At 46.1% G+C, this 27,242-nt stretch overlaps 1 protein-coding gene across 2 annotated transcripts in view; it reads right to left on the bottom strand.

The window, feature by feature from the left end:
• The window catches only part of LRRC63 (leucine rich repeat containing 63), a 42,393-nt gene extending 23,476 nt beyond the window's left edge, over positions 1-18,917 (bottom strand). The window contains exons 1-6 of one of the 2 annotated variants that reach the window (XM_040422013.1): positions 18,839-18,917; positions 10,561-10,684; positions 9,607-9,720; positions 7,233-7,730; positions 2,492-2,536; positions 388-536 (exon numbers count right to left, since the gene is read on the bottom strand). In XM_040422013.1, the coding sequence (XP_040277947.1) occupies positions 388-536; positions 2,492-2,536; positions 7,233-7,647 (609 nt within the window). In that variant the 5' untranslated portion in view covers positions 7,648-7,730; positions 9,607-9,720; positions 10,561-10,684; positions 18,839-18,917. The remainder of the gene's footprint in view (positions 1-387; positions 537-2,491; positions 2,537-7,232; positions 7,731-9,606; positions 9,721-10,560; positions 10,685-18,838) is intronic. The other variant, XM_040422014.1, reaches the window with a different exon arrangement.
• Positions 18,918-27,242: the final 8,325 nt, after the last annotated feature.

The raw sequence follows: 27,242 nt of genomic DNA, 5'->3' as shown, positions 1-27,242 counted from the left end.
CTTGTTTAGGGCAAGTGGTTGCCAGCCTACTTTTCTGCCTTCTCTTCTGTCTGTGTGCTTTGCCTGTGCCTCCGATGTGTAGCACGTTGCACTGGAGTCTCTGACCCGTGTGTGTCAGCTGCCAACTATACAAGGACTATTCCAATAGGTAGCGGCCTGGTGGCTCCCCTGTACTGAAGACCAGATCTCTGTATTGGGGTTAAAGGGTGAAAACCAGGGGACCACCAGGATAACGCTCTCAGGACTAGCCCTACGTCAAACCGGTTAGTTAGCACAATGGGTCCATAACCATTGTCCGTAACACATGGACTATTCTAAGGATAGGGCTTCAATATTAGAGGAGTGGCCAGCCCCTTCAGCAGAGACATAGCATATAAGACGTCTTACCTTTAGACTTAAAGCATGTCCTCCATTTACAAGGCACTCCAGCATTGCAAGATCACAGTGAGTTGCTAAGATTTTACTATGCTCATCATATAATGTTTGAGAATTCTGCAACTTCTGTGATCTAAAGAACTGATTAATGGAATCTTCTCCTACAAGAAACACAAGAGTTAAATTACTAAAACCACTTGAGCACCTGAAAGGTGAGTGATGAACAGTCACCAGTTAGGCCTCGTTCACATGTTTATGCTCGAATCCGTGAGCAGGTGGTCAATGATGCATTTGTGAAGCTGTCCGTGAAGGATCCGTGTGTCCGTTTTTTGCTGCCCGTGTTTCATTGACACTGAACAGCTGAAAAATAATTTTCAAAAAATCTCTTCTTAATGATGCGTTAAACACGGATGCAACGTGGATGGCATCCATGGTTTTCACGGACCCATAGACTATAATGGGCGTGATGGATCTGTGAACACGGACAAAATAGAGCATGTATCCGTGCTAAAATCACTGACCCATGGACCGTGCTAAAACACTGATGTTGGGGACGTGTGTAGTCCGTGGAGAACACAAACAGCACATGTCCGTGAAACACGGATGTGTGAATGAGGCTTTACACTTTTTTAAATCTCCATAATTAATACCCGTTATCAAGAACTTTTTCTTTTGCACAGCGTTGGTCCACACTACATTTAGCACTACAGGGTTGTACCTGCTAAGAAGATGGTTACTACAGATGAACTAAAAGATGTAAGTCACTACTATACATAGCGATTTAAAGGGTCATCGAGTTTTGGTAAAACTTAGATCTGTCATAGAGACATATCAAAAGCTTTGAGCCGTGAGACGCCCACCAAATGCTAGAACGAGGAGAGAGAAGCGTTCGCATCTCACACTCTTGCTCTTTGCTGCAGGAGACAGGACGGAAGTCTATGGGCCTGTCTTGATTCTGTCCTCTGTAGCGATATGTGAGCACTTCTCTCTCTCTCCCTGTTCTAGAGATCAGTGATGGCCAGTTCGCATTGTTCGCCCGCGAACATATGCGGGCTGCCATCTTTTTTTCACAAGTCCGGCGAGGCACAGGTAAGCAACAAATGCGGTCACGGGGAGCAGGCAGTTCCGAGAACAGCCCGATGAAGGCCCCCGGTGGCTGTTCTCGGAACTGCCTGCTCCCGCTGACCGCACTTGACTTCAGACTGGCTTGCACACAGGCACAGGTAAGGGCTTACCTGTGCCTCGCCGGACTTACCTGTGCCTCGCGGGCGAACAATGCGAACTGGCCATCACTGCTAGAGATCAGGGGGGGTCTCAGCACTCACACGCCCCACCAATTAAAACTTTCCCTATGACATATCAAAAGTTTTACCAAAACTCATTGCCCCTTTAAGAACTCTATTGCCTTAAGATGACAGAAAGCACCACGATTCTGGTCCATCTATCTTCAGTTGTGTAATGGAACGACCACATACGGTGCTCCTTCTCTCCCTGGTTATAGATATGTCAGGAACAGTGAGATCTCAGCTGGTGGGGGTATAAGTTAGTATTATAAGAGGTATGGCGACATTATTTAAAGTGGTTGTCCAGGTTCAGAGTTGAACCTGGACACAACCCGATCTGCACCATGAATGAGTGAAGCATCGGCGCTTTTTACGCTTAGATGCTCTCCCTTGCCCTGTGCTGAATCGCACAGGACAAGGGCTGTTTGTTTACATTTCAACACTGCTAGGCAGAGGCTTCCACCTAGCAGTGTTCCCGGTGATGTCATCGGCTCTAATGGGCAGGCTTTATCGCTGCCCTAGCCTGTAAAAATAGGCTAAGGCAGCGCTAAAGACTGCCCATTAGTGCCAGTGACGTCACTGGGCTCACTGCTAGGTGGAAGCATCATCCTAGCTTACCCATGGACAGCCCGGTACATGACCGGATTCAGCGCAGGGCAAAAAGGAGCATCAGAGCGTAAGAAGCTCTCATGCGGCACTCATTCATGGTGAATGAGTGCAGATCGGGTTGTGTCCGGATTCAGCTCTGAACCCAGACAACCCCTTTAATACAGAGTTTACTCAGCTTTCCACTGTTACCTAGTGTTTCATAGTTATAATGGGAGGATACTTACTCATACTTTTGCCTTCTTCCTCTTTTACCATTGCACGCTGCTGTTCTGTTAAGTACAAAAACACAGTATGGATAATTTTCCATGTATAAAAGAACACATTCTAGTAAAACGTGGTACTGTATAAAGGGATCCTGCCTTCATACAGTATATGGGGTTCCTAAACCAAGAACATAGAATTGTACAGGATTGTAATAGGTTTGTAAAGCTATAACTCTCTCCAAAGCCCTTTGACAGCATTTTAAGGGCTTCACATGTGGTTTTCTTTAAGGACTGCACTTTTCCAGTTTTCAAGCAAGGATTTTTTCAGTACTCATGTAATGTGTGAATTATGCAAGGGAACTGCTGTTGTGAATCTAAGGGCCAATCCACATTGAGTATCCACGTGGGAAAGAAGCAGCATGCCTTATCTTGGGACAGAATCTCCCAGTGAAATGAATGGGAAGTGTTTTTGGTTCAGACTCGCGCCATAAATAACAAGCTGAAAAAAAGGAATAAAAAAAAAATGCATGAAAACCATGTGAAAAGATGTGCTGAAAAAAACCCACTTGCTGAATTTTGTAGGCGGATTTTCAAAATCCGTCATGTAAGCATACCCTAATAGAGTGCCAAGAGGTTGTCTGAAAGCAAAATTACATACTGGCAGGAGTATACATTAAATAAAAACAATACAGTAATCACCAGTTAAACCGCAACCGGCACGCTGCACCCTTCATAAATGCTCTAGTGTTCCCCTGTCGGTCCTTGTTTACTTTCCAGGAGCAATGAGGAGCTGTACCAGCATGTAACCGCTGCAGCCAATCATAGGTACGGCACATCATTGCTTCGGAGATGTAAACAAGGAGCATCGGTGCTGGAGTGCGTGTGGAATTTAAGAGGTAAGTACAGACAGTGTTTTGTCTTTTTTATTTTATTTTATTTGCCACATTTTTTTTTACATCATGGACATAGAAACATAGAATGTGTCGGCAGATAAGAACCATTTGGCCCATCTAGTCTGCCCAATATACTGAATACTATGGATAGCCCCCGGCCCTATCTTATATGAAGGATGGCCTTATGCCTATACCATGCATGCTTAAACTCCTTCACTGTATTTGCAGCTACCACTTCTGCAGGAAGGTTATTCCATGCATCCACTACTCTCTCGGTAAAGTAATACTTCCTGATATTACTTTTAAACCTTTGCCCCTCTAATTTAAAACTATGTCCTCTTGTAGCAGTTTTTCTTCTTTTAAATATTCTCTCCTCTTTTACCTTGTTGATTCCCTTTATGTATTTAAAAGTTTCTATCATATCCCCTCTGTCTCGTCTTTCTTCCAAGCTATACATGTTAAGGTCCTTTAATCTTTCCTGGTAAGTTTTATCCTGCAATCCATGTACCAGTTTAGTAGCTCTTCTCTGAACTCTCTCCAAAGTATCAATATCCTTCTGGAGATATGGTCTCCAGTACTGAGCACAATACTATAGAAGCATGGACAACACCATTGAGTCAGTCCTGTACAACAAAAGGCCATCAGTATAAATAACTGAAGGTGCCTACATGAGTGCTGTGGTGATGTGAACGCTAAAGTGAATAAGGATCCCGGAAGAGGGGTATATCTCACCAGGTTGCCTCAAGCTGGGTGAGATAGAGTAAGTTCCAGAGTGGTGCTGGCGTTCAGCAAGGCACAGTTGCTGGAGCTATTTTGTTTAGTATTTAAGGGCTGGATTTTACTTGGATTGGGAGCTAGGTTGGTAGAGGGAGCTGCCAATCCACCCCTCCCATTCCAGGGCAGATTTTCCCTAGCATGAGGGATCCCCAGGTGTAATCACCAGGGATCATTACTGGGGAGTAAAAGCCTATCCCAGACTGTCAGTCGGGGGCGTGGTTACAAACAGAGGGCGGGTGAGGCTCTGGGTGTGTGGTTCCAGCCGGGCTAGGCTGAGAAACCACGAGGCTGGGACATAGCCTGGACTGACCGCATTACAGCCTGGGGGACTGGTATACGCTTGGCTGAGGAAGCCGGACCTGACACTGTGTCTGAACAGCACTCTATAGGTGAGTCAGGGATTCTACCATATATTTAGTTAGAGCCCAGCCGGGCAGGTGTTTGTTTTGTATTATGTTTTATTTTGCTGAGGTGCCAAATAAAAGCGATGTTTGGACCTTAAACTTGGTGTCTGGTGAAGATACTTGTGTGAATGACCCCCGGAGAAGAGCTAATCCGCCACAGTGCCCCAAGGATCTCCTGACATTGCTGTCAGTGTTTTGAATACCTCCTGAACCTTGACTCTCCAACAGTAGTCCTCCATTGTAGAAGATTGCTTGAAAAGCTATACTATTTATTCTACTGAGTACAGAATACTCCTTAATAAGAACCGGATGTTACAGATATTTCAAACCCTTAAAGCTCATGCACACGGCCATATGTATTTTGCAGTCCGCAAAATACGGATCCGCACAAAATACAGATGATGTCCATGTGGATTCAATATTTTGCGGAACGGAACAGCTGGTCCCTAGAAAAACAGTACTAGCCTTGTCCGTAAGGCCTCTTTCACATAAACATAAGGGCTGCGTGTTTGTGCTGCGGACCGCAAATTGCAGTCAGCAAAGCACGGGCACCGAACGTGGGGCAGCAGCATGCGTATTGCAGACCCATTCACTTGAATGGGGTGCGCGATCTATTCATACAGCAAAAAGATAGAACAAGTTCTATCTTTTGCGGAACGGAAGCACGGAACAGAACACCACAGAAGCACTCCGTAGTGCGGACCCACTGAAGTGAATGGGTCCGCATCCGTGATGAGGAATGCACACGGCTGGTGACCCGTGAATTGCGGAACCACCGTATGCGGCCCGCAGCACGGGCACGGAGCCCTTACGTTCGCGTGAAAGAGGCCTAATGCAGACAATAATAGGACATACGGAAACGGAATGCACACCTGGTAACTTCCGTTTTTTTTTGCAGACCCATTGAAATGAATGGTTCCGCATACGGTCCGCAAAAAAAAACAACGGAATGGACACGGAAAGAAAATACGTTTGTGTGCATGAGCCCTTAGTATGACTATATTAGGGAACCTGTCAGCTATGTTTGCAGAAAATGTAGCTTAAAAATGAGCCAGGAATGGATAGAAGAGCCATGGAAGACTCACCACTGGCTTCTCCTGCCCACCTCGGCTTGACTGGCAGGACTAAATACAAACAGAGAGAGGCCTGTCAATCAAGCAGTGCTAGGCGGTGAGAAGCCGGTGGCGACTCTCCTACGCATTCCCTGCTCATTTTAAAACTATGTTTTGTCTGAAACATGGCAGCGTTTCCGATTAAACCGTAGCGGTGTGCAAGCAACTGAACTGAGGACGGCTGAACTTAACTGTGCAACCAGGGAGCCTGTTGAAATTTCATGCTGCCCGTGGTTTACGCCATTGTAGTGAAAAATGAAACTACAACGTAAGCTTCAAAAATCTACAATAACTATAAAATATTCATCTAGAACAAAACACACCAGACAATTGGTTATAGTGACAGAAAAATCCATACAAACTGTTCAAAGGGCGCTTTCCTCTCTTTCTGGCACTAGATGTTGACATGGACATTGCTACATATTCATCTTCCTGTGGCCAGAAAGCAGAGGAAATGCTAAAGTAAAAAACTGCTCTTACACAGCAGCTTCCCATTCTGACTGAGAGTATAGGGTGTATGGGCCGAAGGAGTAGGACATATGGACAGAGCTTCTTTATGAGACAAACCCTTAAAATAAATTGAATTGTTAATCGGCAGGATGGGTGATTAATTACTGATTGCTGGAGGCCCAAATGTTTACACCCCTACAATCACTAGAATTTACTTAGCGAGTAACGAAAGGCTCGCAAATTTCATTCTTGTGATCAGCGAGGCCCCAGTGATCCCACATTTATCACCTATTCTGTAGATCAGGCATGCTCAACCTGCGGCCCTCCAGCTGTTGCAAAACTATAACTCCCAGCATGCCTGAACAGCCTACACTGCAGGCATGCTCAACCTGCGGCCCTCCAGCTGTTGTAAAACTACAACTCCCACAATGCTCTGCTGTAGGCTGATAGCTGTAGGCTGTTCGGGCATGCTGGGAGTTGTAGTTTTGCAACAGCTGGAGGGCCGCAGGTTGAGCATGCCTGGCCTACAGCTATCAGCCTACAGCAGGGCATTGTGGGAGTTGTAGTTTTGCAACAGCTGGAGGGCCGCAGGTTCAGCATGCCTGCTGTAGGCTGTTCGGGCCTGCTGGGAGTTGTAGTTTTACAACAGCTGGAGGGCCTCAGGTTGAGCATGCCTGCTGTAGATAGATGTAATGTTTTTGGAAAGTGGGAGGAAACCAGAGTTGCTGGAGAAAACCCTCAAAAACATGGGAAAAACGTACATATTTCCATGCAGATTTTGGCCTTGGTAATATTTAAACCCAGGACCCTAGTGCTGCAAAGCATTAATACTAACCACTGAGCTACTGCGCTTCCCAGGCTCAAGTGCCTGGCTGATAAAATATAGCTGGTAATGTCTCTAGTACTCTTTAATATTACCAGCAAAAATTGACAGTATAATTTGTGGCCCGTTGGATTTTTCTCAGGCATCACTTGTAAGCATCCTCCAGTGTATGCTGTCTAATAATGGTAGTCACATGGTCAGTTTTCAGAATTTTTCGCTATACGGTAAGTTGGCATTCTCAAATCAAACAAATTCCAATAACATTTTTCCACTATACAATATGCAATGCCCATAATGTATTACCAAGAGCAAGCTGCAGCCGTGGTGGGATTCGTTTGGCTATCTCAGGTAGGTTATGAGATGACAATACCATGCTGTGAACCTTTTCTTGTGTTTTCTGCTGTGACCTTGCAATGTTGTCTTCCATGATCCTGTAGTGCAATTTGGAGACTGTTTGCTTCCTTAACAAATCACTCACATTTCCTGTCTGCAGATATCCTGTACCTGATTTTGCAATAATGTCATTAAAGGTAAATTCTGGAATCGGAAGTTGAGAGGGAGGACTTTCCTTCTCATCTGACAGAACATTTACTACTCGCTGTTTGTGGTGTCTCTTTGATGGGAAGTCTGCAGGTCCAGTGTGCATTAAGTCTACATCTTGTGTTTGCTCAGAGATAGCATACTTGTGTGGCCCCTGGTTACGGCTCAATATGCACATGTTGTCCCAGTGTAATGGATAATCATCACTCTGTAATCTACTTGCAGCCGGTGTAGGGGCTTGCTGGTCAAGGATCCAATCTGCTAAGTAAAAACACAAGTAATTGCTTAGTTATCACATATTGGTTAATAAGTTAATCATTTCTTATTTAATTTTTGGTTTATTGTACATGCAGCATTCCAAAGATTTTGACATGAGTACTCAGATGAATCCCATCACCATCCATGTGATCACAGTTAGAAATGCAACAGTTGTGGGTGGATTGTTACTTTGCATATCTGTATTAACAAATTCAGGGTAAAGGGTGGTATTAGGTCTTTTCTACACCGCTCAACGTTGAAATTGCCATACCAAGACGGAAAAGTCGTGGAATCATGGATATCACAAGATCGGTAGGCATGTTAATGAAATGCAAATGATACAAAAATGGAAATAAAATATTCAAAACATCTCAATTTATTCAGTATTGAGTATGAGCTCCACGTGCAAAAATACACGCATCTACACACTTTGGCATGCTATCAATGAGATTATTAAAGGGGTTCTGCAGTTTGTTTAAACTGATGATCTATCCTCTGGATAGATCATCAACATCTGACCGGCGGGGGTCCGACACCCAAGACCCCCACCGATCAGCTGTTTGAGAAGGCAGCGGTGCTCCAGCAGCGCCGCGGCCTTCTCACTGTTTACCGCTTCACTTGAATGGAGCTTAGCCGCGCCCATGCTAGTTGATACTAGTCGTGACGTCACTGGGCCAGCAGTAAACAGTGAGAAGGCTGCGGTGCTGCTGGAGCGCCACTGCCTTCTAAAACAGCTGATGGGTGGGGGTCCCAGGTGTCAGACCCCCGCCAGTCAGATGCTGATGATCTATCCAGAGGATAGATCATCAGTTTAAACAAACTGCAGAACCCCTTTAAGGGTTGTCTGAGGAATTTTTTGCCCAGCGGAATGCATCTGGGCACGAAAATTATCAAGATCCGCTGTGGAAGCTCTCTTTGCAATTGTCAACCAATGTTGTCCCATATGCTCTTTATAAAGTCAATGGAGCACCTATAGCTAGACATCTGGCTTGTAGCCCCAGTGTCATACAAAACACCTTCTTGTATAGACCTGTTTGCCACCCTAGGCTTGGGATGTGACGTGCAATTTCACTTTCAGTACAGAATGGATCAGTACGTGTCCTTCTTCTAATCAGACGATCCGTACGTGCAGAGGTTCACCTCTGTGCACTCCTTGCTGTCATTCCACTTTGTTATTGTTATCCCAGCCACCGGGAAACACAATGTTGAACAGTGCTGACATCTTGGCCTAGGCACGTAGCAATCTCCTGGAGTGATAAACCAATGTCTCTAAGTTCAAGGATTCTGTCCCTCTCAGTTTGTGACAAGTGGTGACAACTGGCACGTCGGCATCAACAAGGGGCATCACACAATCATCGTACACGACATGATTTGATTTTTAGAGTTTTCATGTGGCTAAAAAACTTCACTTTCAATCTGGCTTTTGTGCCTCTCCCACATGCCACAGATTGGAGCTAGGTGCTTGAAAATGTGATCATCATGTGCAGAATTGCTACTGCCTCGATTTGCATAACCTCACAGCTTGTCCTTGGTGTTGCAATTTCAATGTTGAGGACTATATATAATACTAAACAATTCTATGATCTGAATCATTGTAAGAAACTTTTTACTGATATTTCACATTTTGAAATAAGTACATCTTAGCAATCAATGCAATGTTCTATTGTTTTAATGCATCTAAAAAAAAATTTTTTTTAAATGTATTTATCTATTTCCCAAGTTCCCCTTCTGTTCTGTCTGTGTGTCCTACAATTATATTTAGTGATGAAAGATTTTAAGGCACTGAGGATATGCTGCATCTCCTTCCTCTATACAGGGTGAGTCAAAAGTCACAGGACCCCCTTTTATTTCAGAAACCAATCTGTAAACAGATACATACTTTCAATGAGTGGGTCCTTCTTTTCCACAGCATAATTGGATATAATGTTTTCATGATTTGATCTTTGTACCAGTGAGATCTCTGGCTGGTTTTCTGTGTAGAAATGAGGAATTCCTGAATAAAACAAATAAAACAATGTATATGGTTTATTTTTTTTTAGGTTTTAATGTATGCTTATTCCATTACTCACAACTTTTCCCACGACACTGGAAATTTTCTTTATTAATCTCAAACTACATTTTTAAAGGGAATCTGTCTGCCCCAAAACACCCCCCAAACCACAGTAAATAGTGTATTGTGTAAAGGACCATCTGTGAAATGCATACAGAGGACTCCTGAACGCATGCACATAAAGCAAAGCACTTCAAGAGGAGTCCTCACTATGTGTCTTACGGACTGTTTGCGGGAGCACAGCGTCGGAAGACCCTGTTAAAATAGGAATCCATTCATGATAGCCGGCGATGCAGGGAGGAAACTAAATTGAATGCTATTAGTGGAACTATGTATCCTTGTAAATAAAACTCAATTTCCAAAACTCACCTTGAATAAGTAAAAACAGCGCTTTGTTCCATCAAGTTAAAAATCAATACGAAACATCCACAGAAGACACTGTCTGAGATTTGAAATGCGTAAGCGTCTTCCATGGATTGACGGAATAAAGTGTTGTTTTTACTTCATCAAGACGAATGCTGGATATGGACGGTATGTCATGTTCACAGGGTCCAGGAGATATAGGGAGTGGATCCGGTGTTTACACGAAGGACTAAACAAAGGTTTGATGGTCTTTCTAGTCTCAGACTGCCAGAACAACGTAAATGATGTCTGCAGCAGCCATACCTAAATGAGCCTCATCCCAGCTGATGGTATAGGGCCCCATAGTTACTAGTTACATTTCTGTGTGTGGCACTGGGCAAAACACATACTAGGGTGAACTATGGGCACTATTCACATTACCTGTCTCTTGGATTGGGTTTGGCCGTTTTCCACTGACTGCAGGTAGAATTTTAGGAGGAAGAGGTCTACGTAGAGCTTTGGTGGTTCAGCATACTTTTCAGGGGCAAACATGGAAGCTCCATTACTAAGAAGAAACAAGTGCAAAGTTTTTAGCGGTTTCATTCTGTTCACAGGTTCATAGCAAGCAAACACCTACCAAAATCCTACCCGTGTGACAGACACAAATATGACAAATAAGGAGCATCTGTCACCTCTCCTGACATGCATTTTCCCCATAAGAATTCTGGGGCATAATGAGTATAAAAATGTGCCTTCATGTATCTGTAAATCACAAATGTAATTAAGACTATACGTAAGTAAGATTATGCGGAATCATAGTGCACTCATGTCTGGTAGGTGGGTGCAACCTTGCTGTTAGCTGATTTGAAAAATGCTTGAGCAATGATATGTTACTTCATAGAAGTCAGTGGGGAAGCACTAAAAAAAAACTTAATTAAAAACTCAAAAAACACCAGCAAATTACAAATCTGCTGCCAAAAACAACCTGTTTTCCGCTACTGATTTCAGCCGTGTGAGCACACCCTAAGGCTACTTTCACACTCGCGTTTGGTAAAGGATCCGCCATGGATCTGCACAGACGGATCCGTTCAGATAACACAACCGTCTGCATCCGTTCAGAACTGATCCGTTTGTATTATCTTTAACATAGCCAAGACGGATCCGTCTTGAACACCATTGAAAGTCAATGGAGGACGGATCAGTTTTCTATTGTGCCAGATTGTGTCATAGAAAACGGATCTCACAAACGGAAAGCCAAAACGCCAGTGTGAAAGTAGCCTAAGGCAGGGCTTCCGAAATGTGTGGTCCACATAGCCACGATTTGTGGCCTCTCACGCTGGACAGGAAAAGAGCTGATTGCCTGTGCCATCTGTGTTTCTGACCTAAGAGCAGGATGAAAGCTCCTGTAGGTCAGATCCCGGGCTGTCAGTGCCAGCCAGGGACACCGAGGACAGAAGCGGTTTATTACCACTTCTGCCTCTTCCTTTCTTCGGTCCATACCGAGAATAGAGGAAGCCGTATCAGCTCTGCCTGTGTACAAAGCTCCGGCAGGTGGCTGGTAACCCCTGTAACTGGGGGTTCTTTGGATGCCCCAATTACATTCGAAAAAGTGTAAAATACAAAAAAAAAAGTGTCAGGGTCCCCCAGAAATCTTTTAATGATCTCTTGAGGGACATATTATGTGCTGAAAACAACAACAACAACAAAAAAGTAAAATACATAATAAAATTTAAATAAAAGAAAAAAAAACATATAACTGCCCACACTAACCAAAACCATCACCGTTATTGCCTTAGGGCACATTAACCTATACATGTTATGTATCAAAATGGGCAGTACAAAATAAGAAACTCATTTTAATAATTTACTTTTCTGTCACTTTGCATATTTAAAGGGAACCTGTCACCTCCCAAAACCATCCCAAGCCACCAGCAGTACCTGCGTGTAGCCAACAGTGTGTTTCTGATGATGCCTTCCTGAAGGCAGATGCAGCAAAAGTACAGAAAACGTTGTTTTATCCCCTGCCGGCGCGCTTCTCGAGTCATGCTTGAAGTCAAGGGGGCAGCGGCCTCCTTGCTTCAAGCCACGCCCCCTTCCCTGCCCCTTCGCTGTGACTGACAGCCAGCTGTTCGGCAAAGGCAGCCGAACTCTCGTGCAAAACCGCTGTCAGTCACAGGGAAGAGGGCGTGGCTACCGTGACGTGAAGAAAGGAGGCCGCTGCCCCCTTGACTTCAAGCCTGTGTGGAGAAGCGGGCGGCAGGAGATGAAACAACGTTTTCACTACTTTTGCTGCATCTGCCTTCAGGAAGAAAGGCATCATCAGAAACACACTGCGGGCTACACGCAGGTACTGCTGGCGGCTTGGGATGGTTTTGGGAGGTGACAGGTTCCCTTTAAAGAATAAAGAGCTATAGTTTTGTTTTTGTTTTTTTAAATGACTTTTAAAAAAGTTTTTGAGGTTTTCACCATAGCTAAAAATAGCTAATAAAACATTTAAAAGCCCTATGTGTCACCTAATAAAATTGCAAAAATCATTTTGGTAGTCCAACAAATGAAAATGTTACAACCATTAAACCACCACGTGCGCTAAATCACAAAAATGTTTTCAAGCCTGGTCATTAAAGGGTTATCTAATGAGTGCTTACTGGTTATTACAGGGCACCAGTCACACAGATATAACCTATAACTGGGGGGCAGGAGGCAGTAATAACCAATGAGCTCCTTCCTTTGCAGTGATCATTTATGAATAGAAGGCAGGATGGAAGGAAATGTCGCCACTCAAGCCCCTATTTACACTGCGCAATTTTCAGGCCAATTAGGGCGGATGGGATCTTCCAGCAAGAAATGTCCAACATTGGTTGGAAGAGCATGACCAAGACCTCCAAGTACAACCCTGGTCCGCAGACTTTAACCCAATTAAGCATATGTGGGACCACCTGGATCATCGTGTTCGCTCTGTGGATCCCACCCCCCTCCAGATACCTGTGACAACCTTCCAGGACCTTAATGACTCACTGCTGTCTGTGATGCACACTTCTGGTAGCCCCCTGGTTCATGAGCAGTGAGTTGGTCTGCCCTTGAGCACCTTTGCAGTTGACATTCACCTCTCCCATCAGTGGCATGTGGTGCTCTGCAGTTTCCACGTTGCTTATTCACAATGACGCCATTTGTCCTCTTATTATACACTTTCACCACAGCAGCACATGAACAGTTCACAAACCATAGTTTCAGAAATACTGCCACCCTTGGCCCGAAAGCCAATAATCATCCCTTTTTGCAACTCTGATAAATCGCCCCTTTAACCCATGACAGCAACGAGGGATAAGTGTGCAGACCGCCTATCGCACACCTTATATACCCACCAAGCCAGCTCACCACACGTGGCTGTCATGAGCTATGAGCTGCCGACATCGAAAGTGGGATGTGGTCATAATAATGTGACCCAACTGTGTATGTTATATAGAGTCACTGGTGTCAGGCTGTTCCCCTAGGAATGCATTATTCTGAAAACATGCTCTGGCTTATATGTATGTAATCGCTGGTGGCAGTGGGGAGCAAGCGCAGTACGGGAAGGAGAGAATACTTACCTTTCCATCCTGCCGGCAGCTGCGCTCCTCTGCTATGTGTGAAGCAACCAGCAACTCCACTTCCAGGTGGACTGACCCGTCGGCGGCTTCACACATAGCAGAGGATTGCAACTGCCAGCAGGATGGAAAGGTAAGTGTTCCTACACATCGCTCGCTCCCCTCTGCAGAGGCTCTGCTGCCACCAATGATTGCACACATATAAGCCATAGCACATATAAAACCCACTGACACCACAGACTCCTTATAATATATGGACGACGAATGACTATTAGTGGGTCACAGTGCAGGCAGCATTAGACAGGCATATTAGCCCTGTCAATCAAGGGGAGGGAGAGTGTAATGAGCACTAGGGGCCTAAATGTAGCGGTGCTCAAAGCCCTACAGCCGGCTCCTTGGTGCTCCAACTGCCTAATTTGCATAAATTAAAAACTCCTCATATCTCCTTCAAAGATAAATAAGGTATCATTTTCATCAGCATTAACCACCCTACCAGGCAATATGCCTGGTTAAATAGGGTTGATCATGCTGACAGAGGCTCTTTAGAAGAACAAGGAAACAAACCACATCTGTTATCGATCTCTGTAGTGGAGGGCCATATTAGGAGAGAACTTCCTTTTATTACAGATGGATTATTAGCCTCACGCCAAAAGCAGGCTAGAATATATCAATAGGCAACTTCCCAACCGTCCTTTGCCCAAGTACGCCACAAAGCCGCAGTATGCAAAGCTGGTTATATATTTCCTGTATATTATGTCCTTATAATAATATTATACACTAGCTGAAGGGCCCGCCTTCACACGGGTATATTTAATCTATTTCATTTAATGTTTGTGTGTGTGGTCAAAATATATCGAGAGTATCCACTATAACAGTAAAATCTACAGCACCCCATCCAAAGACCCCCACCCCTTAACACTAACCGCCCCCCACAGTGCCCCTTCTTCTTAAAATGGGACCTCTATAGCAGCCCACCCCCTTAACATTGACCTTTACAGCAGCCTGCCCCTTTAACAGTGAGTTCCACAGCACCCCGTCCCCTTAACTGACCTCCACCATTTACGGCCCCCTTAACAGAGACCTCCACAGCAACTGCCCCTTTAACAGTGACTGCCACAGTACTCCGCTTCCTTAACAGTGACCACCACTGTACCCCGCTCCCTTAACAGGGATCTCACAGTACTCCGCTGCCCCTTTAATAGTAGCCTCCACAGTCCCCTCCTCCATTAACAGTGATCTCCACAGCGGCCTTCCCCCTTAACAGTAACATCCACAGCGCCCTCCCCTTTAACAGTGACCTCCACAACGGCGGCCCCCTTATTAGTGACCTCCACAGTACCCCGTCTTGTTAACACCGATTTCCAAAATACCCCTGCCTCTTTAACAGTTACCTCCACAAAGCACCGTTCCCTTAAAATGTGACTTCCACAACACCACACCCCCTTAACAGTGAGCTCTACAGCACCCTGCCCTTTAACACTGACCCCTATAGCGGACCGTCCCCTTAACTGTGACCTCCACAGCAGCCTGCCCCTAGGGTAGCCAGAGGTCCGGTTTTAGGCCGGACAGTCCGGCTTTCAGACTCCCTGTCCTCCGTCCGGTGCAGGGCCTGGATGGACACAGGGATGTCCTTTTGAACAGCTCACTCTCAGACAGCAGCACTGTGCTGTCTGAGCGTGAGCTGCAGGGAGAAAGTCACCCTCCCTCCCACCCCTGCAGCGGACAGAATTTTTACCTTCATTTTTCAATATCCGTGGACTGCGGAGTGGGAGGGGGTGTGACTTACTGGATTGGGGCATGGCTTAGCAGGACCTGGGGGCGGGGTTAAGTCCATCTTTTGAGGGTGGCCTGAATGGCCACTCTACCTTCCCCCTTAAGTGTCCATTCAGATGTCCGTAGTGCATTGCGGACCCGCAATACACCGAGCCGGCACCCCCATATAACTGCCTATTCTTGTCCGCAATCGCGGACAAGAATAGGACAGGAAGATCGGGGTAGTGCTCCGGAAATGCGGATGCGAAGAGCACATAGTGTGCTCTCCGCATCCATTCCGTCCCTATAGAGAATGAATGGGTCCGCACCCGTTCCGCAATTTGCGGAACGGATGCGGACCCATTATACGGACATGTGATGGAGCCTAACTGTGACCCTTCACAGCACTCCGCTCCCTTAACAGTGTCATCCACAGCTCCCTGCCCCTTTAAAGTGGTTGTCTCAACATGGACAATGGGGGCATATCGCTAGGATATGCCCCTAATTGTCTTATAGGTGCGGGTCCCACCGCTGGGACCCGCACCTATATCGAGAACGGAGCCCCACAAGAGAAGGAGGGAGCACTGCGCAGCCGCCCTCCATTCATTTTCAATGGGGCCGGGGGAAAATAGCCGAGCACTGGCTCGGCTATTTCCGTCGGCCCCATAGAAATGAACGGGAGCGGGGGCCGAACATGGGCGGTACGCTCCCATTCACTTCTATGGGGAGCCAGCTTGGTGGTGGCCGGACCGAAATCCTCCAGCCACACCTTGCAGGGCTCCGTTCTCAATATAGAAACATAGAAATCCTAGCGATATGCCCCCTATTGTGTATGATGAGACAACCCTTTTAAAGCTGACCTACAGCAGTGAAGAAAAATGGCTGGGTTGTTATGGAAACCTGGAGTAAAACTGTGTGTATGTGTAGACTAAGGGCCTGCGAGCTTCTATTAGCTGATAAGGGACATGTGACCGAGTGTATGGCAGTTGGGATACTGTATGAAGAGAAATACCTGCAGGCTTCTATTGGCTAATGCAGGTCATGTGATGTGCCATATTTGTATTTTTGGGAATATCTCAGGAACGGTATGCAGACATCCCAACCTGCAAAAACTCATTTCAGGGAGGTGCACTTCTCATTTCAGGGAGGTTTTCTTTTTTTTTTTTTTCTTTCACAAACTTTTTATTACATTTTCCAAACCTATGCAGTATCTGCACACTTTGCTCTATGGTGTGGAGGACTGGGCTCATTACCCTGCCCCAAATTATCATATTTATATATATGCATAAAGGGATTCTGTCACCACCTATAAGCCCTGTGAGCTAAACATCTGCTCATGTCCAGGTAGCATTCTGATTTCTAAGGTGGCCTTATAAAAGCTATTTGTGGCTTTATTCTGCGGAAAAACAGGTTTCACTAACCTGTCAATCATTGAATTAAGGTGCCCAAGCAGGGGAGGTCTGTGGATGCATGGTGCCCGGCCGCACGCATCGCCGTTCGTGCCCAGCGCCGCCTCTCCCTCCCTCCCCCTCCTCCCGCTTTGAGATCCCGCGCGTGCGCACAGGCTCAGCCTGATGCACCGTTGCGGACTGCTGGCATCGGCTTCTTCTTGCCCTGTGCGCACGCGCCGAGAAGGGGACACTGCTACAGGTTGGCGGAAAGGTTTACTGCGAGTAAACTAAACTAGAGATGGGAAGTTCGGATCTTTCACATGAATCGGTTCATTTGAATCAGTTCATTCAAATGAACCGATTCATGAATCGAATCTTCGGTTCATTCGCTGAGCAGATAAGAAGCAAGTGAACCCTGTGTGTAATTATCTACCCCACTGTAGGAAAAAAACAAGCATCCGGGGGGGATTTAACACTGGGGTAAATAATATAATTAAAATGGAGGGTTAAATGTGTAAATGTATTTTTAAAAAATACATCTCTCTCAATAGTTATATAGCTACTGAATGAGACAGAAGGAGGGATGCCTTTAACATATACACTCACCTAAAGAATTATTAGGAACACCATACTAATACGGTGTTGGACCCCCTTTTGCCTACAGAACTGCCTTAATTCTACGTGGCATTGATTCAACAAGGTGCTGATAGCATTCTTTAGAAATGTTGGCCCATATTGATAGGATAGCATCTTGCAGTTGATGGAGATTTGAGGGATGCACATCCAGGGCACGAAGCTCCCGTTCCACCACATCCCAAAGATGCTCTATTGGGTTGAGATCTGGTGACTGTGGGGGCCATTTTAGTACAGTGAACTCATTGTCATGTTCAAGAAACCAATTTGAAATGATTCGAGCTTTGTGACATGGTGCATTATCCTGCTGGAAGTAGCCATCAGAGGATGGATACATGTTCTCATTCTGTTTACGCCAAATTCGGACTCTACCATTTGAATGTCTCAACAGAAATCGAGACTCATCAGACCAGGAAACAGTTTTCCAGTCTTCAACAGTCCAATTTTGGTGAGCTCGTGCAAATTGTAGCCTCTTTTTCCTATTTGTAGTGGAGATGAGTGGTACCCGGTGGGGTCTTCTGCTGTTGTAGCCCATCCGCCTCAAGGTTGTGCGTGTTGTGGCTTCACAAATGCTTTGCTTCATACCTCGGTTGTAACGAGTGGTTATTTCAGTCAACGTTGCTCTTCTATCAGCTTGAATCAGTCGGCCCATTCTCCTCTGACCTCTAGCATCCACAAGGCATTTTTGCGCACAGGACTGCCGCATACTGGATGTTTTTCCCTTTTCACACCATTCTTTGTAAACCCTAGAAATGGTCGTGCGTGAAAATCCCAGTAACTGAGCAGATTGTGAAATACTCAGATCGGCCCGTCTGGCACCAACAACCATGCCACACTCAAAATTGCTTAAATCACCTTTCTTTCCCATTCTGACATTCAGTTTGGAGTTCAGGAGATTGTCTTGACCAGGACCACCCTCCTAAATGCATTGAAGCTACTGCCATGTGATTGGTTGACTAGATAATTGCATTAATGAGAAATAGAACAGGTGTTCCTAATAATTCTTTAGGCGAGTGTATATCTCCTTGAGAAGCCAATTTGACCCTAAAGGGTTAATTCAACCTGTAATCCAAACTCTGTGTCCTGTCACTTCTCTTATCTCTCTGCTCTGCTATCAGTAAACCTTTGGGATATATTGTCTCACATGGGGGTGTCAGGGAAGCCGCTATTAGCGGGAGACTCCCTGAACTTCCAGGAGACTTGAGATCCCTGGGTATGTCCTAGAGAGCTAAAACCTTCCCGGACACCTGATGTACCTGTGTGCCAAATTTCGTGATTGTAAATGCGACGGTGCGGATTCCTTTAGCGGACGTACATACACACACTCAGCTTTATATATTAGATAATGAACTGTATTACTTTCTTAATATAGTCACCTCACTTCTCAGGGTGACGGCGCTGGATTTGCTTGTCACAATTCATGAAACAGAATTTCCTGCAATACAGAAATAGTGATTATGTTAGGTCAGAACACAGGATTTACGTGAAATATATGTATAATCGCAATCGCATGTCTCAAGCAGAAGGAACAGACAAGACTTCTTACATATTCATTTATCTAAGGCCTCATGCACACGACCGTTCCGTTTTTTGCGGTCCGCAAACCGGGGATCCGCAAAAAACAGAAGCCGCCTGTGTGTCTTTCGCAATTTGCAGAACGGAATGGGGGCGGCCCATTGTAGAAATGCCTATTCCTGTCTGCAAAACGGACAAGAATAGGACAGGCTATATTTTTTTGGCGGGGGAACGGAGCAAAGGATGCGGACAGCACACGGAGTGCTGTCCGCATCTTTTGCGGCACCATTGAAGTGAATGGGTCCGCACCGGAGCCGCAAAAACTGCGGCTCTGATGCGGACCCGAAAAAACGGTTGTGTGCATGAGGCCTAAGGGTACTTTCACACTAGCGTTGTTAGAATTCGGCAGGCAGTTCCGTTGCTGGAAAACGGAAAGCTATTTTTTCCGGATCTGTCTCTTCCGTAATAACGGATCCGGTATTTAAAATGTTTTCAAAGATCAAAAGAGAAACCCGCTCCTCCTATATTCCAGCGCATGCACAGACCGGAGAACCGGATCCGATGATGCGGCAATTTCCGGAACACTTGGTACCAGATCCGGCATTAATACATCTCTATGGAAATGGAAGTGCGGTATTGTTTCGGGTGAGCGCGATGACGTCAGCGAAGGTCCTTTTGCAGGTCCTTCAAGAAGAACAAAGAAGAGGATCCCGGCTGCGCGATCAAGTCGATGAGGTGAGTTATGTTTTTATTATTTTTTCAACCCTCAAGTGACATTTGACTTTGCATCCTGTATTAAAGAATGCTATTATTTTCCATTATAACCATGTTATCCCTCGTTTCCTTAGCAACCATCCGTGAAAATCGCATGGCATCCTCAATTGCTTGCGGATGCCATGCGATTTTCACGCAGCCCCGTTCATTTCTATGAGGCCTGCGTTGTATGAAAAACGCAGAATATAGAACATGCTGGGATCTTCACGCAACGCAGAACTGATGTGTGGAAAAAAAAACGCGGAAAACTCGCCCGTGTGAAAGGGGCCTAAAGGGGATTTTATCGAACAAAAGTATTAAAATGTAAAAATCGACACCGTAATCACATGGACTCTTTTTCCCATCTCAGAGACCTTCCATGGACCCCGAGCGTTCCTCACTCCCATCAGTAGAAATACGGCTCAGGATAGGAAGTGTCCTAGAATCTGCAGAACGGACACACAGATGTGCGCAGGGCCCCACAGGAAGGAAATATTACACAGGTGTGTACCCCAAAACGGGGCAGTCGAAAAATAGAACACAGCTTGCTGACCGAGAAATAAAAAGGGATGCTAGTTGAAATATGAGGACGAAAAACTTTTCAAAAATGCTTGCTCCTTAAAGGGGTTGTCCAGCTTTTTGGACTTTTTTTAACATTTACCAGCAGTGCACTGGGCGTATTGAAAAAAAATCCTACTCCCCCTGTAAACTTCTGGCCACATGCGGTCACGTGCGCCACTGCAGCAAATGGCAGGCCTTGGCCTCTGCGGTGACGTGTCCCCAAGCAGGTTAGGTCCTGTGCGGCATCACTGCTGAGGCCAGTCATGGGCTGCAGCGGCGGCGCACAGAACCCTCTCCATGTGGAAGTTTGCAGGAGAGAGACGGGAAGAACAGTGGAAGCTGGTTCTGAGCAGCTTCCAAAAACGGCTGAAGACTTTTAGAAAAGTTCCAAATGCTGTGCAAGCCCTTTAAGGCACAGAATGTCCTGGTCGTTAAAGGGTTAAGGTTTGCAACAAGCAGGTTCCATTGTCTGACAGGGAGTGAAGGCTCCTTCTGAACAATGTGCACCCCGGTACAGGCCCATAGCTCACCCCTCCAGCGCCCGTCACATGACCGCAGAGCAGAACTTCTGCACTTCCCACACGTCTTCCATTCAGAACCGCTCCGCAGTGTCCATAGCGACCGGCCTTGACAACGCGGCCGCCCAGCGCGCATGCGCAGCACAATCCCGAGGCCATTGTTCCTTTCTGCCGCATTATAACTCATTGTTCACTGAAACCGGAACGTCCTCACCCCCTGTATAACATATCCTGCTCTACAGAGAAGTTAACCCTTTAATGACCAGTCCATTTTTTTTATTTATTTTGCCTCAAGATAATGCAACTGTATAAGATTTATGGAAGTTTGGCCGGACAAGTTGTAGATAAGACATTTCCTTTGCGGTATATAGAATTTTGCTTTTTTTATTTTTTTATTTTAGAGCAGAGGACATAAAAGAAGGCAAATCTGCCATACATATTTTACACAGTTTTTTTTTTTTTTTTTTTGGTGCCATTTTTCTGCCCCTTTTTTGCAGCATTTTTTTGTGATAAAATCACCCGCTTCGGATGTTAGCTGAAGTTCTATGAGAAATATGAAAGGCAGGACGCACAAGTATTTTTTCTCTCCTGGTGTTTTTTGTCTTTCTGGATCGCTCAAGTTGTAGATCTTGACATTTTTTATGCCGTTTTAACATCACTTTGTCTAAGGGGGAGAAATTGCCCCCCCAGGGTTATTCCTTGCCCCCCCCGCTGATTCCCCTTTAAAACGCTGGCCACCACCACTAAGACAGTGGCGATCTGTCCAGGGCCATCTTTAACGCGGCAGGGCAAAAAGGCCAGTTGCTCCTGGGGGGCCCAAGGCAGCTGCCTCTTGAGCCCCGCTGGCCACTGGTGACGTGGGGGGTGGTGACAGGGCACACAGGGAGATGAGCGCTTCCATAGTCATCTGTATCGCCATCCTCAGGACAGCGATACAGATGGAAGTGCTGCGGCGGGGCAGGGAGAGTCGTCTCCCCCGTTCCTCTGATAGGCTGTCAGAGGCCAGTGCAGGCGGCCCGATGAAGTCATCGCGCCGCCTGGGCCGTACAGGCCGTAAGAGGCCTACATCGCATCGCTGCCAGCCTGATGGCGGTAAGTATAAGTGTTTATTTTTTTTATATGGTACTACTACTGGCACATGATTGGGATGCATCTATAGGGGCACCTGTTACTGGCACATGATTGGAGGGCATCTATGGGGGCACTTGTTACTGGCACATATATGGGGGCATGTATGGGGGTACTTGTTACTGGCACATGATTGGGGGGCATCTATGGGGGCACTTGTTACTGGCACATGATTGGGGGGGCATCTATGGGGGTACTTGTTACTGGCACATGATTAGGGGGCATCTATGGGGGTACTTGTTACTGGCCCATGATTGGGGGGCATAAACTTGTTACTGGCACATGATTGAGGGCACTTGTTACTGGCACATGATTGGGGGCATCTATGGGGGCACATCTTTCTGGCACATTATTGGGAGGCACTTTGGGGGCACTTCTTCCTGGCACATTATTGGTGGCACTATGGGGGCACTTTTTACTGGAACTATGGGGGGACTTTTTACTGGCACATTATTGGGGGCATCTACTGACGCCACAAAGAAAGGGGATTTTATATGTGGGGAGAGGAACACTATCGGGGCTTCTACTGAGGCCACAAAGAAGGGGTATTTTATATTGGGGGCTCTGTATACGGGCATTTTATACTGGGGCACATTATGGTGGGTACTATGGGGAAGGGGAGAGAGGAGTACTATGGGCTCATCTATGAGGGGCACTAAGAAGGTATTTTATGCTTGCAAATTATGGGGTACACTGAGGGCATCTACTGGGGCACTATATATGGGGCATTTTATACTGGTACATTATGGGGTGCACTAGGAAGAAGGGGAGAGAGGAGCACTATGGGGGCATTTACTGGGGGCACTATATAGTGTTATTTTATACTGGCACATTATGGGGGCACTATGGGGACATTAGCTCAACTTGGGGCATTAAAAGGGGGTATTTTTTGCACTGGCACATTATAAGGTGAATTATTACTACTGGGGGCATTATGATGGGCTTTATTACTATTGGGTGTCTATGGGGAACATGATTACTAGTATGGGCACTATGGGAGTATTATTACTTTTGGGGAAAACATCTAGCAACCATCAGTCAAAAACGCATTGCATCCGCACCTGCTTCCGGATGCAATGCGTTTTTCACTGAAGCCCTATTCACTTCTATGGGACCAGGGCTGAGTGAAAAACGCAGAATATAGAACATGCTGTGTTTTTCACGCAATGCAGGACTGATGCGTGAAAAAAACGCTCATGTACACAGACCTATTGAAATTAATGGGTCAGGATTCAGTGCGGGTGCTATGCGTTCACGTCACGTATTGCACCCGCGCGGAAAACTCGCTCGTGGGAAAGGGGCCTTATTCCGCCTCTCGCTGTATGCAAATGAGGAGCTTATTGCACCCCTTCCTGCCTGCTCGAATTTGAGGGCCTTGTTTTTTTCTACATGCGTGGCGATGGTTTTGCAGGCGATTCTGCGATTGCTTCCCGTGTGTGTTTTTTCCACACGGATGCAATAATTTTTTATGCCTTTTTAGTTTTTTGTGATTTTTCCTGAACACAAAGATAGGCCTCATGCACACGACTGTTGTGTGTTTTGCGGTCCGCAAATTGTGCATCCGCAAATCACAGATGGCGTCCGTGTGCGTTCCGCAATTTGCGGAACGGCACGGACAGCCATTAATATTACTGCCTATTCTTGTCCGCAAAACGCGGACAAGAATAGGACAGGTTATATTTTTTTTTGCGGACCACGGAACGGAGCAACGGATGCGGACAGCACACGGAGTGCTGTCCGCATCTTTTGCGGCCCCATTGAAGTGAATGGGTCTGCATCCGAGCCACCAAAACTGCGGCTCGGATGCGGACCAAAACAATTGCCGTGTGCATGAGGCCATAATGTGTACAAAACGATGCTCGTGTACGCAGACCCATTGAAATGAATGGGTCAGGATTAAGTCCGGATGTTATGGGTTCACTATACGCATCACATCTGGACTAGGGTTGAGCGAACCCGAACTGTAAAGTTCGGGTTCGTACTGAACTTTAGGATTTTTTGACCCCGGACCCGAACATTTTAGTAAAAGTTCGGGTTCGGTGTTCGGCGATTTCTCTGCGCTTTTTGAAAGGCTGCAGAGCAGCCAATCAACAAGCGTTTAACTCTGTGCCCTTAGAAGCCATCACAGCCATGCCTACTAATGGCATGGCTGTGATTGGCCAGAGCAGCATGTGACCCAGGCCCTATATAAGCTTGAGTCACGTAGCGCTGCACGTCACTCTGCTGTTACAAGTGTAGGGAGAGGATGCTGCTGGACTTGTGATTTCAGGGAGAGAATAGGAGAGAATCTAACTCAGCGATCTACACTACATACATTTAGTTGTGTGGGTGCAGGGCACAATCTTTTTACCCTGCCTTGAGCCCAGTCACCGAAAAAAAATAACTTTTATCCGTCTGTTAGGTGGGCGGTGGCGGTCATTTTATGCAAGCTCAGTGCACCAGCACTGCATCTGAGCTTTTGTGACATTCTAATCCAAGCTTGAAAAACTGCACTAATAATCTGGTAGTAAAAAATCACCCTTTTTTGGCAATATCCAACATCTGGTGCATTTGCAGGATTAGTCAGTGTGCAATTTAAGCTAGAAATACAGCCATAATTTTCAGTTTTTTTTAAAACACCCTTTTTGTGCAAAATACACTATTTTACATCCCTAGCTGCATCTGGACATGTGAAATTCAAACGTTATATACAGCTTTCATATTCTGTTAGTAAAAAAAAAACACTTTTTTGGCAATATACAATATCTGGATTAGTCAGTGTGCAATTTAAGCTAGAAATACAGCCATAATTTTCAGGTTTTTTTAAAACACCCTTTTTGTGCAAAATACACTATTTTACATCCCTAGCTGCATCTGGACGTGTGAAATTCAAACGTTATATACAGCTTTCATATTCTGTTAGTAAAAAAAAAACACTTTTTTGGCAATATACAATATCTGGATTAGTCAGTGTGCAATTTAAGCTAGAAATACAGCCATAATTTTCAGTGTTTTTAAAAACACACTTTTTGGCCAAAATACACAATTTTACAGACCTTGCACGTGTGAAATTCAAGGGTTATATACTGCTGTTATATTCAGTTATTAAACAAACACCCGTCAGGGCAAAAAAAGTTTATTTGGCAGCCTTTGCTGCATATGTCATTGTGAGATACACCCTTTATATACAGGGGTTATATTCAGTTATTTGAAATACAGCGATTTTGGGCACAAATCTTAAATTGAGGCCTAGTCTGGGTCAGGGCGTGTGAGATACACCCTTTATATACAGGGGTTATATTCTTCTATTAATAAAACACCCTTTTTTGGGCAAAATACACAATTTTTGCGCCCCTTGCAGCATCAAGACGTTTGAAATTCCAGGGTTATATACTGCTGTCATATTCAGTTATTAAACAAACACCTGTTAGGGCAAAAAAAAGTTTATTTGGCAGCCTTTGCTGCATATGTCATTGTGAGATACACCCTTTATATACAGGGGTTCTATTTAGTTATTTGAAATACAGCCATTTTGGGCACAAATCTTTAATTGAGGCCTAGTCTGGGTCAGGGCGTGTGAGATCCTAAATTTGAGAAATATTAGGGGAGCGTCAAATAAGGGACGTGGCCCAGGTCGTGGTGCTGCTGGTGGAGCTCCTGTTGCAGGGAGAGGACGTGGTCGATCTGTGCCAGCTACACGCACAAGTGAAACCCCTTCCTCAGGTGCGAGTAGGCGACAGAACCTGCAGCGGTATTTGGTCGGGCCTAATGCGGCTCTACGAATGGTGAGGCCTGAATAAGTACAGGAGATAGTAGATTGGGTTGCTGACAGTGGCTCCAGTTCCTTCACATTGTCTCCCACCCAGTCTCCTGCTGAAAGACCACAGTTGGCACCTGCAGCCGATGTCCATCAGTCTTTAACCTCACCCCCTTGCAAATCAGCCAAGCAGTCTGAGCCCCAAGTCATGCAGCAGTCTCTTCTGCTTCTTGATGACTCTGTTAACAGGGTTTCCCAGGGCCATCCACCTAGCCCTGCCACAGAAGTGGAAGAGATTGAGTGCACCGATGCCCAACCACTTATGTTTCAAGATGAGTACATGTGAAGACCATTGCAAGCACATCTTGAATGATGACGAAACACAGGTGCTGGGGCTTTTGAAAGTGTGCAGACCGACAAGGAGAGCAGGGGTGAAGACTGGGCGGGAGATGATGTGGAGGACGATGAGGTTCTCGACCCCACATGGAATCAAGGTCATGCGAGTGACCTATGTAGTTCGGAGGGAGAGGCGGTGGTCGCACAGAGCCACCAGCACAGCAAAAGAGGGAGCAGGGTGCAAAAGCGGAGCGGCCGTCCCCTAGACAGTACAGCTGCTACTGCCCAACGCACCAAGGGACCGAGCACACCAAAGCCAGCTCCAAGGAGTTCCCTGGCGTGGCAGTTCTTCAGACAATGTGCTGACGACAAGACACGAGTTGTTTGCACGCTGTGCAATCAGAGCCTGAAGCGAGGCCTAAACGTTCTCAACCTGAGCACAACCTGCATGACCAGGCATTTAAGTGCAAAGCACGAGCTGTGGAGTAGATACCTCAAAAACCAAGAAAGGTCTCTGGCTCCTCCTGCTTCCTCTTCTGCTGCGGTCTCGGCCTCTTCATCCACCTCTGGAGTGATAGTGCCACCTGCCACCCCGCAAACAGAGGATCTGCCAGCACCACCACCACCTGTGTCACTAAGCATCTCCACAATGTCCCACGCAAGCGTTCAGCTCTCCATCTCCCAAACGCTGGAGAGGAAGAGGAAGCACCCCCCTACCCACCCGCGATCCCTAGCCCTGAATGCCAGCATTTCTAAATTACTGGCCTTTGAAATGCTGTCATTCCGTCTGGTGGAGACGTACAGTTTTAAAGGCCTTATGGCGGTGGCTGTCCCACAGTACGTCGTGCCCAGCCGCCACTACTTTTCCAGGCGAGTCATCCCTTCCCTGCACAACCAAGTAGGGGACAAAATCAGGTGTGCACTGCGCAACGCCATCTGTGGCAAGGTGCACCTCACTACAGATACGTGGACCAGTAAGCACGGTCAGGGACGTTATATCTCCATAACAGCACACTGGGTAAATGCAGTGGCGGCTGGGTCTGAGGCGGATAACAGTTTTGCGCATGTCCTTCCACCACCGAGGATTGCAAGGCGCTTCAGTTTGCCTCCTGTTGCTTCCTCCTCCTACTCCACTTCCTCATCCTCTACCGGCTCCTCATCCGGTCAGTGTAACACCTTCACCACCAACTTCAGCACAGCCAGGGGTAAACAACAG

This window comes from Bufo bufo, chromosome 3, assembly GCF_905171765.1.
Source record: "Bufo bufo chromosome 3, aBufBuf1.1, whole genome shotgun sequence".
In the NCBI taxonomy this organism is placed as follows: Eukaryota; Metazoa; Chordata; class Amphibia; order Anura; family Bufonidae; genus Bufo; species Bufo bufo.
Note: the sequence above shows the minus strand (reverse complement) of the source record. Positions and strands in the feature narration are given on the sequence as shown.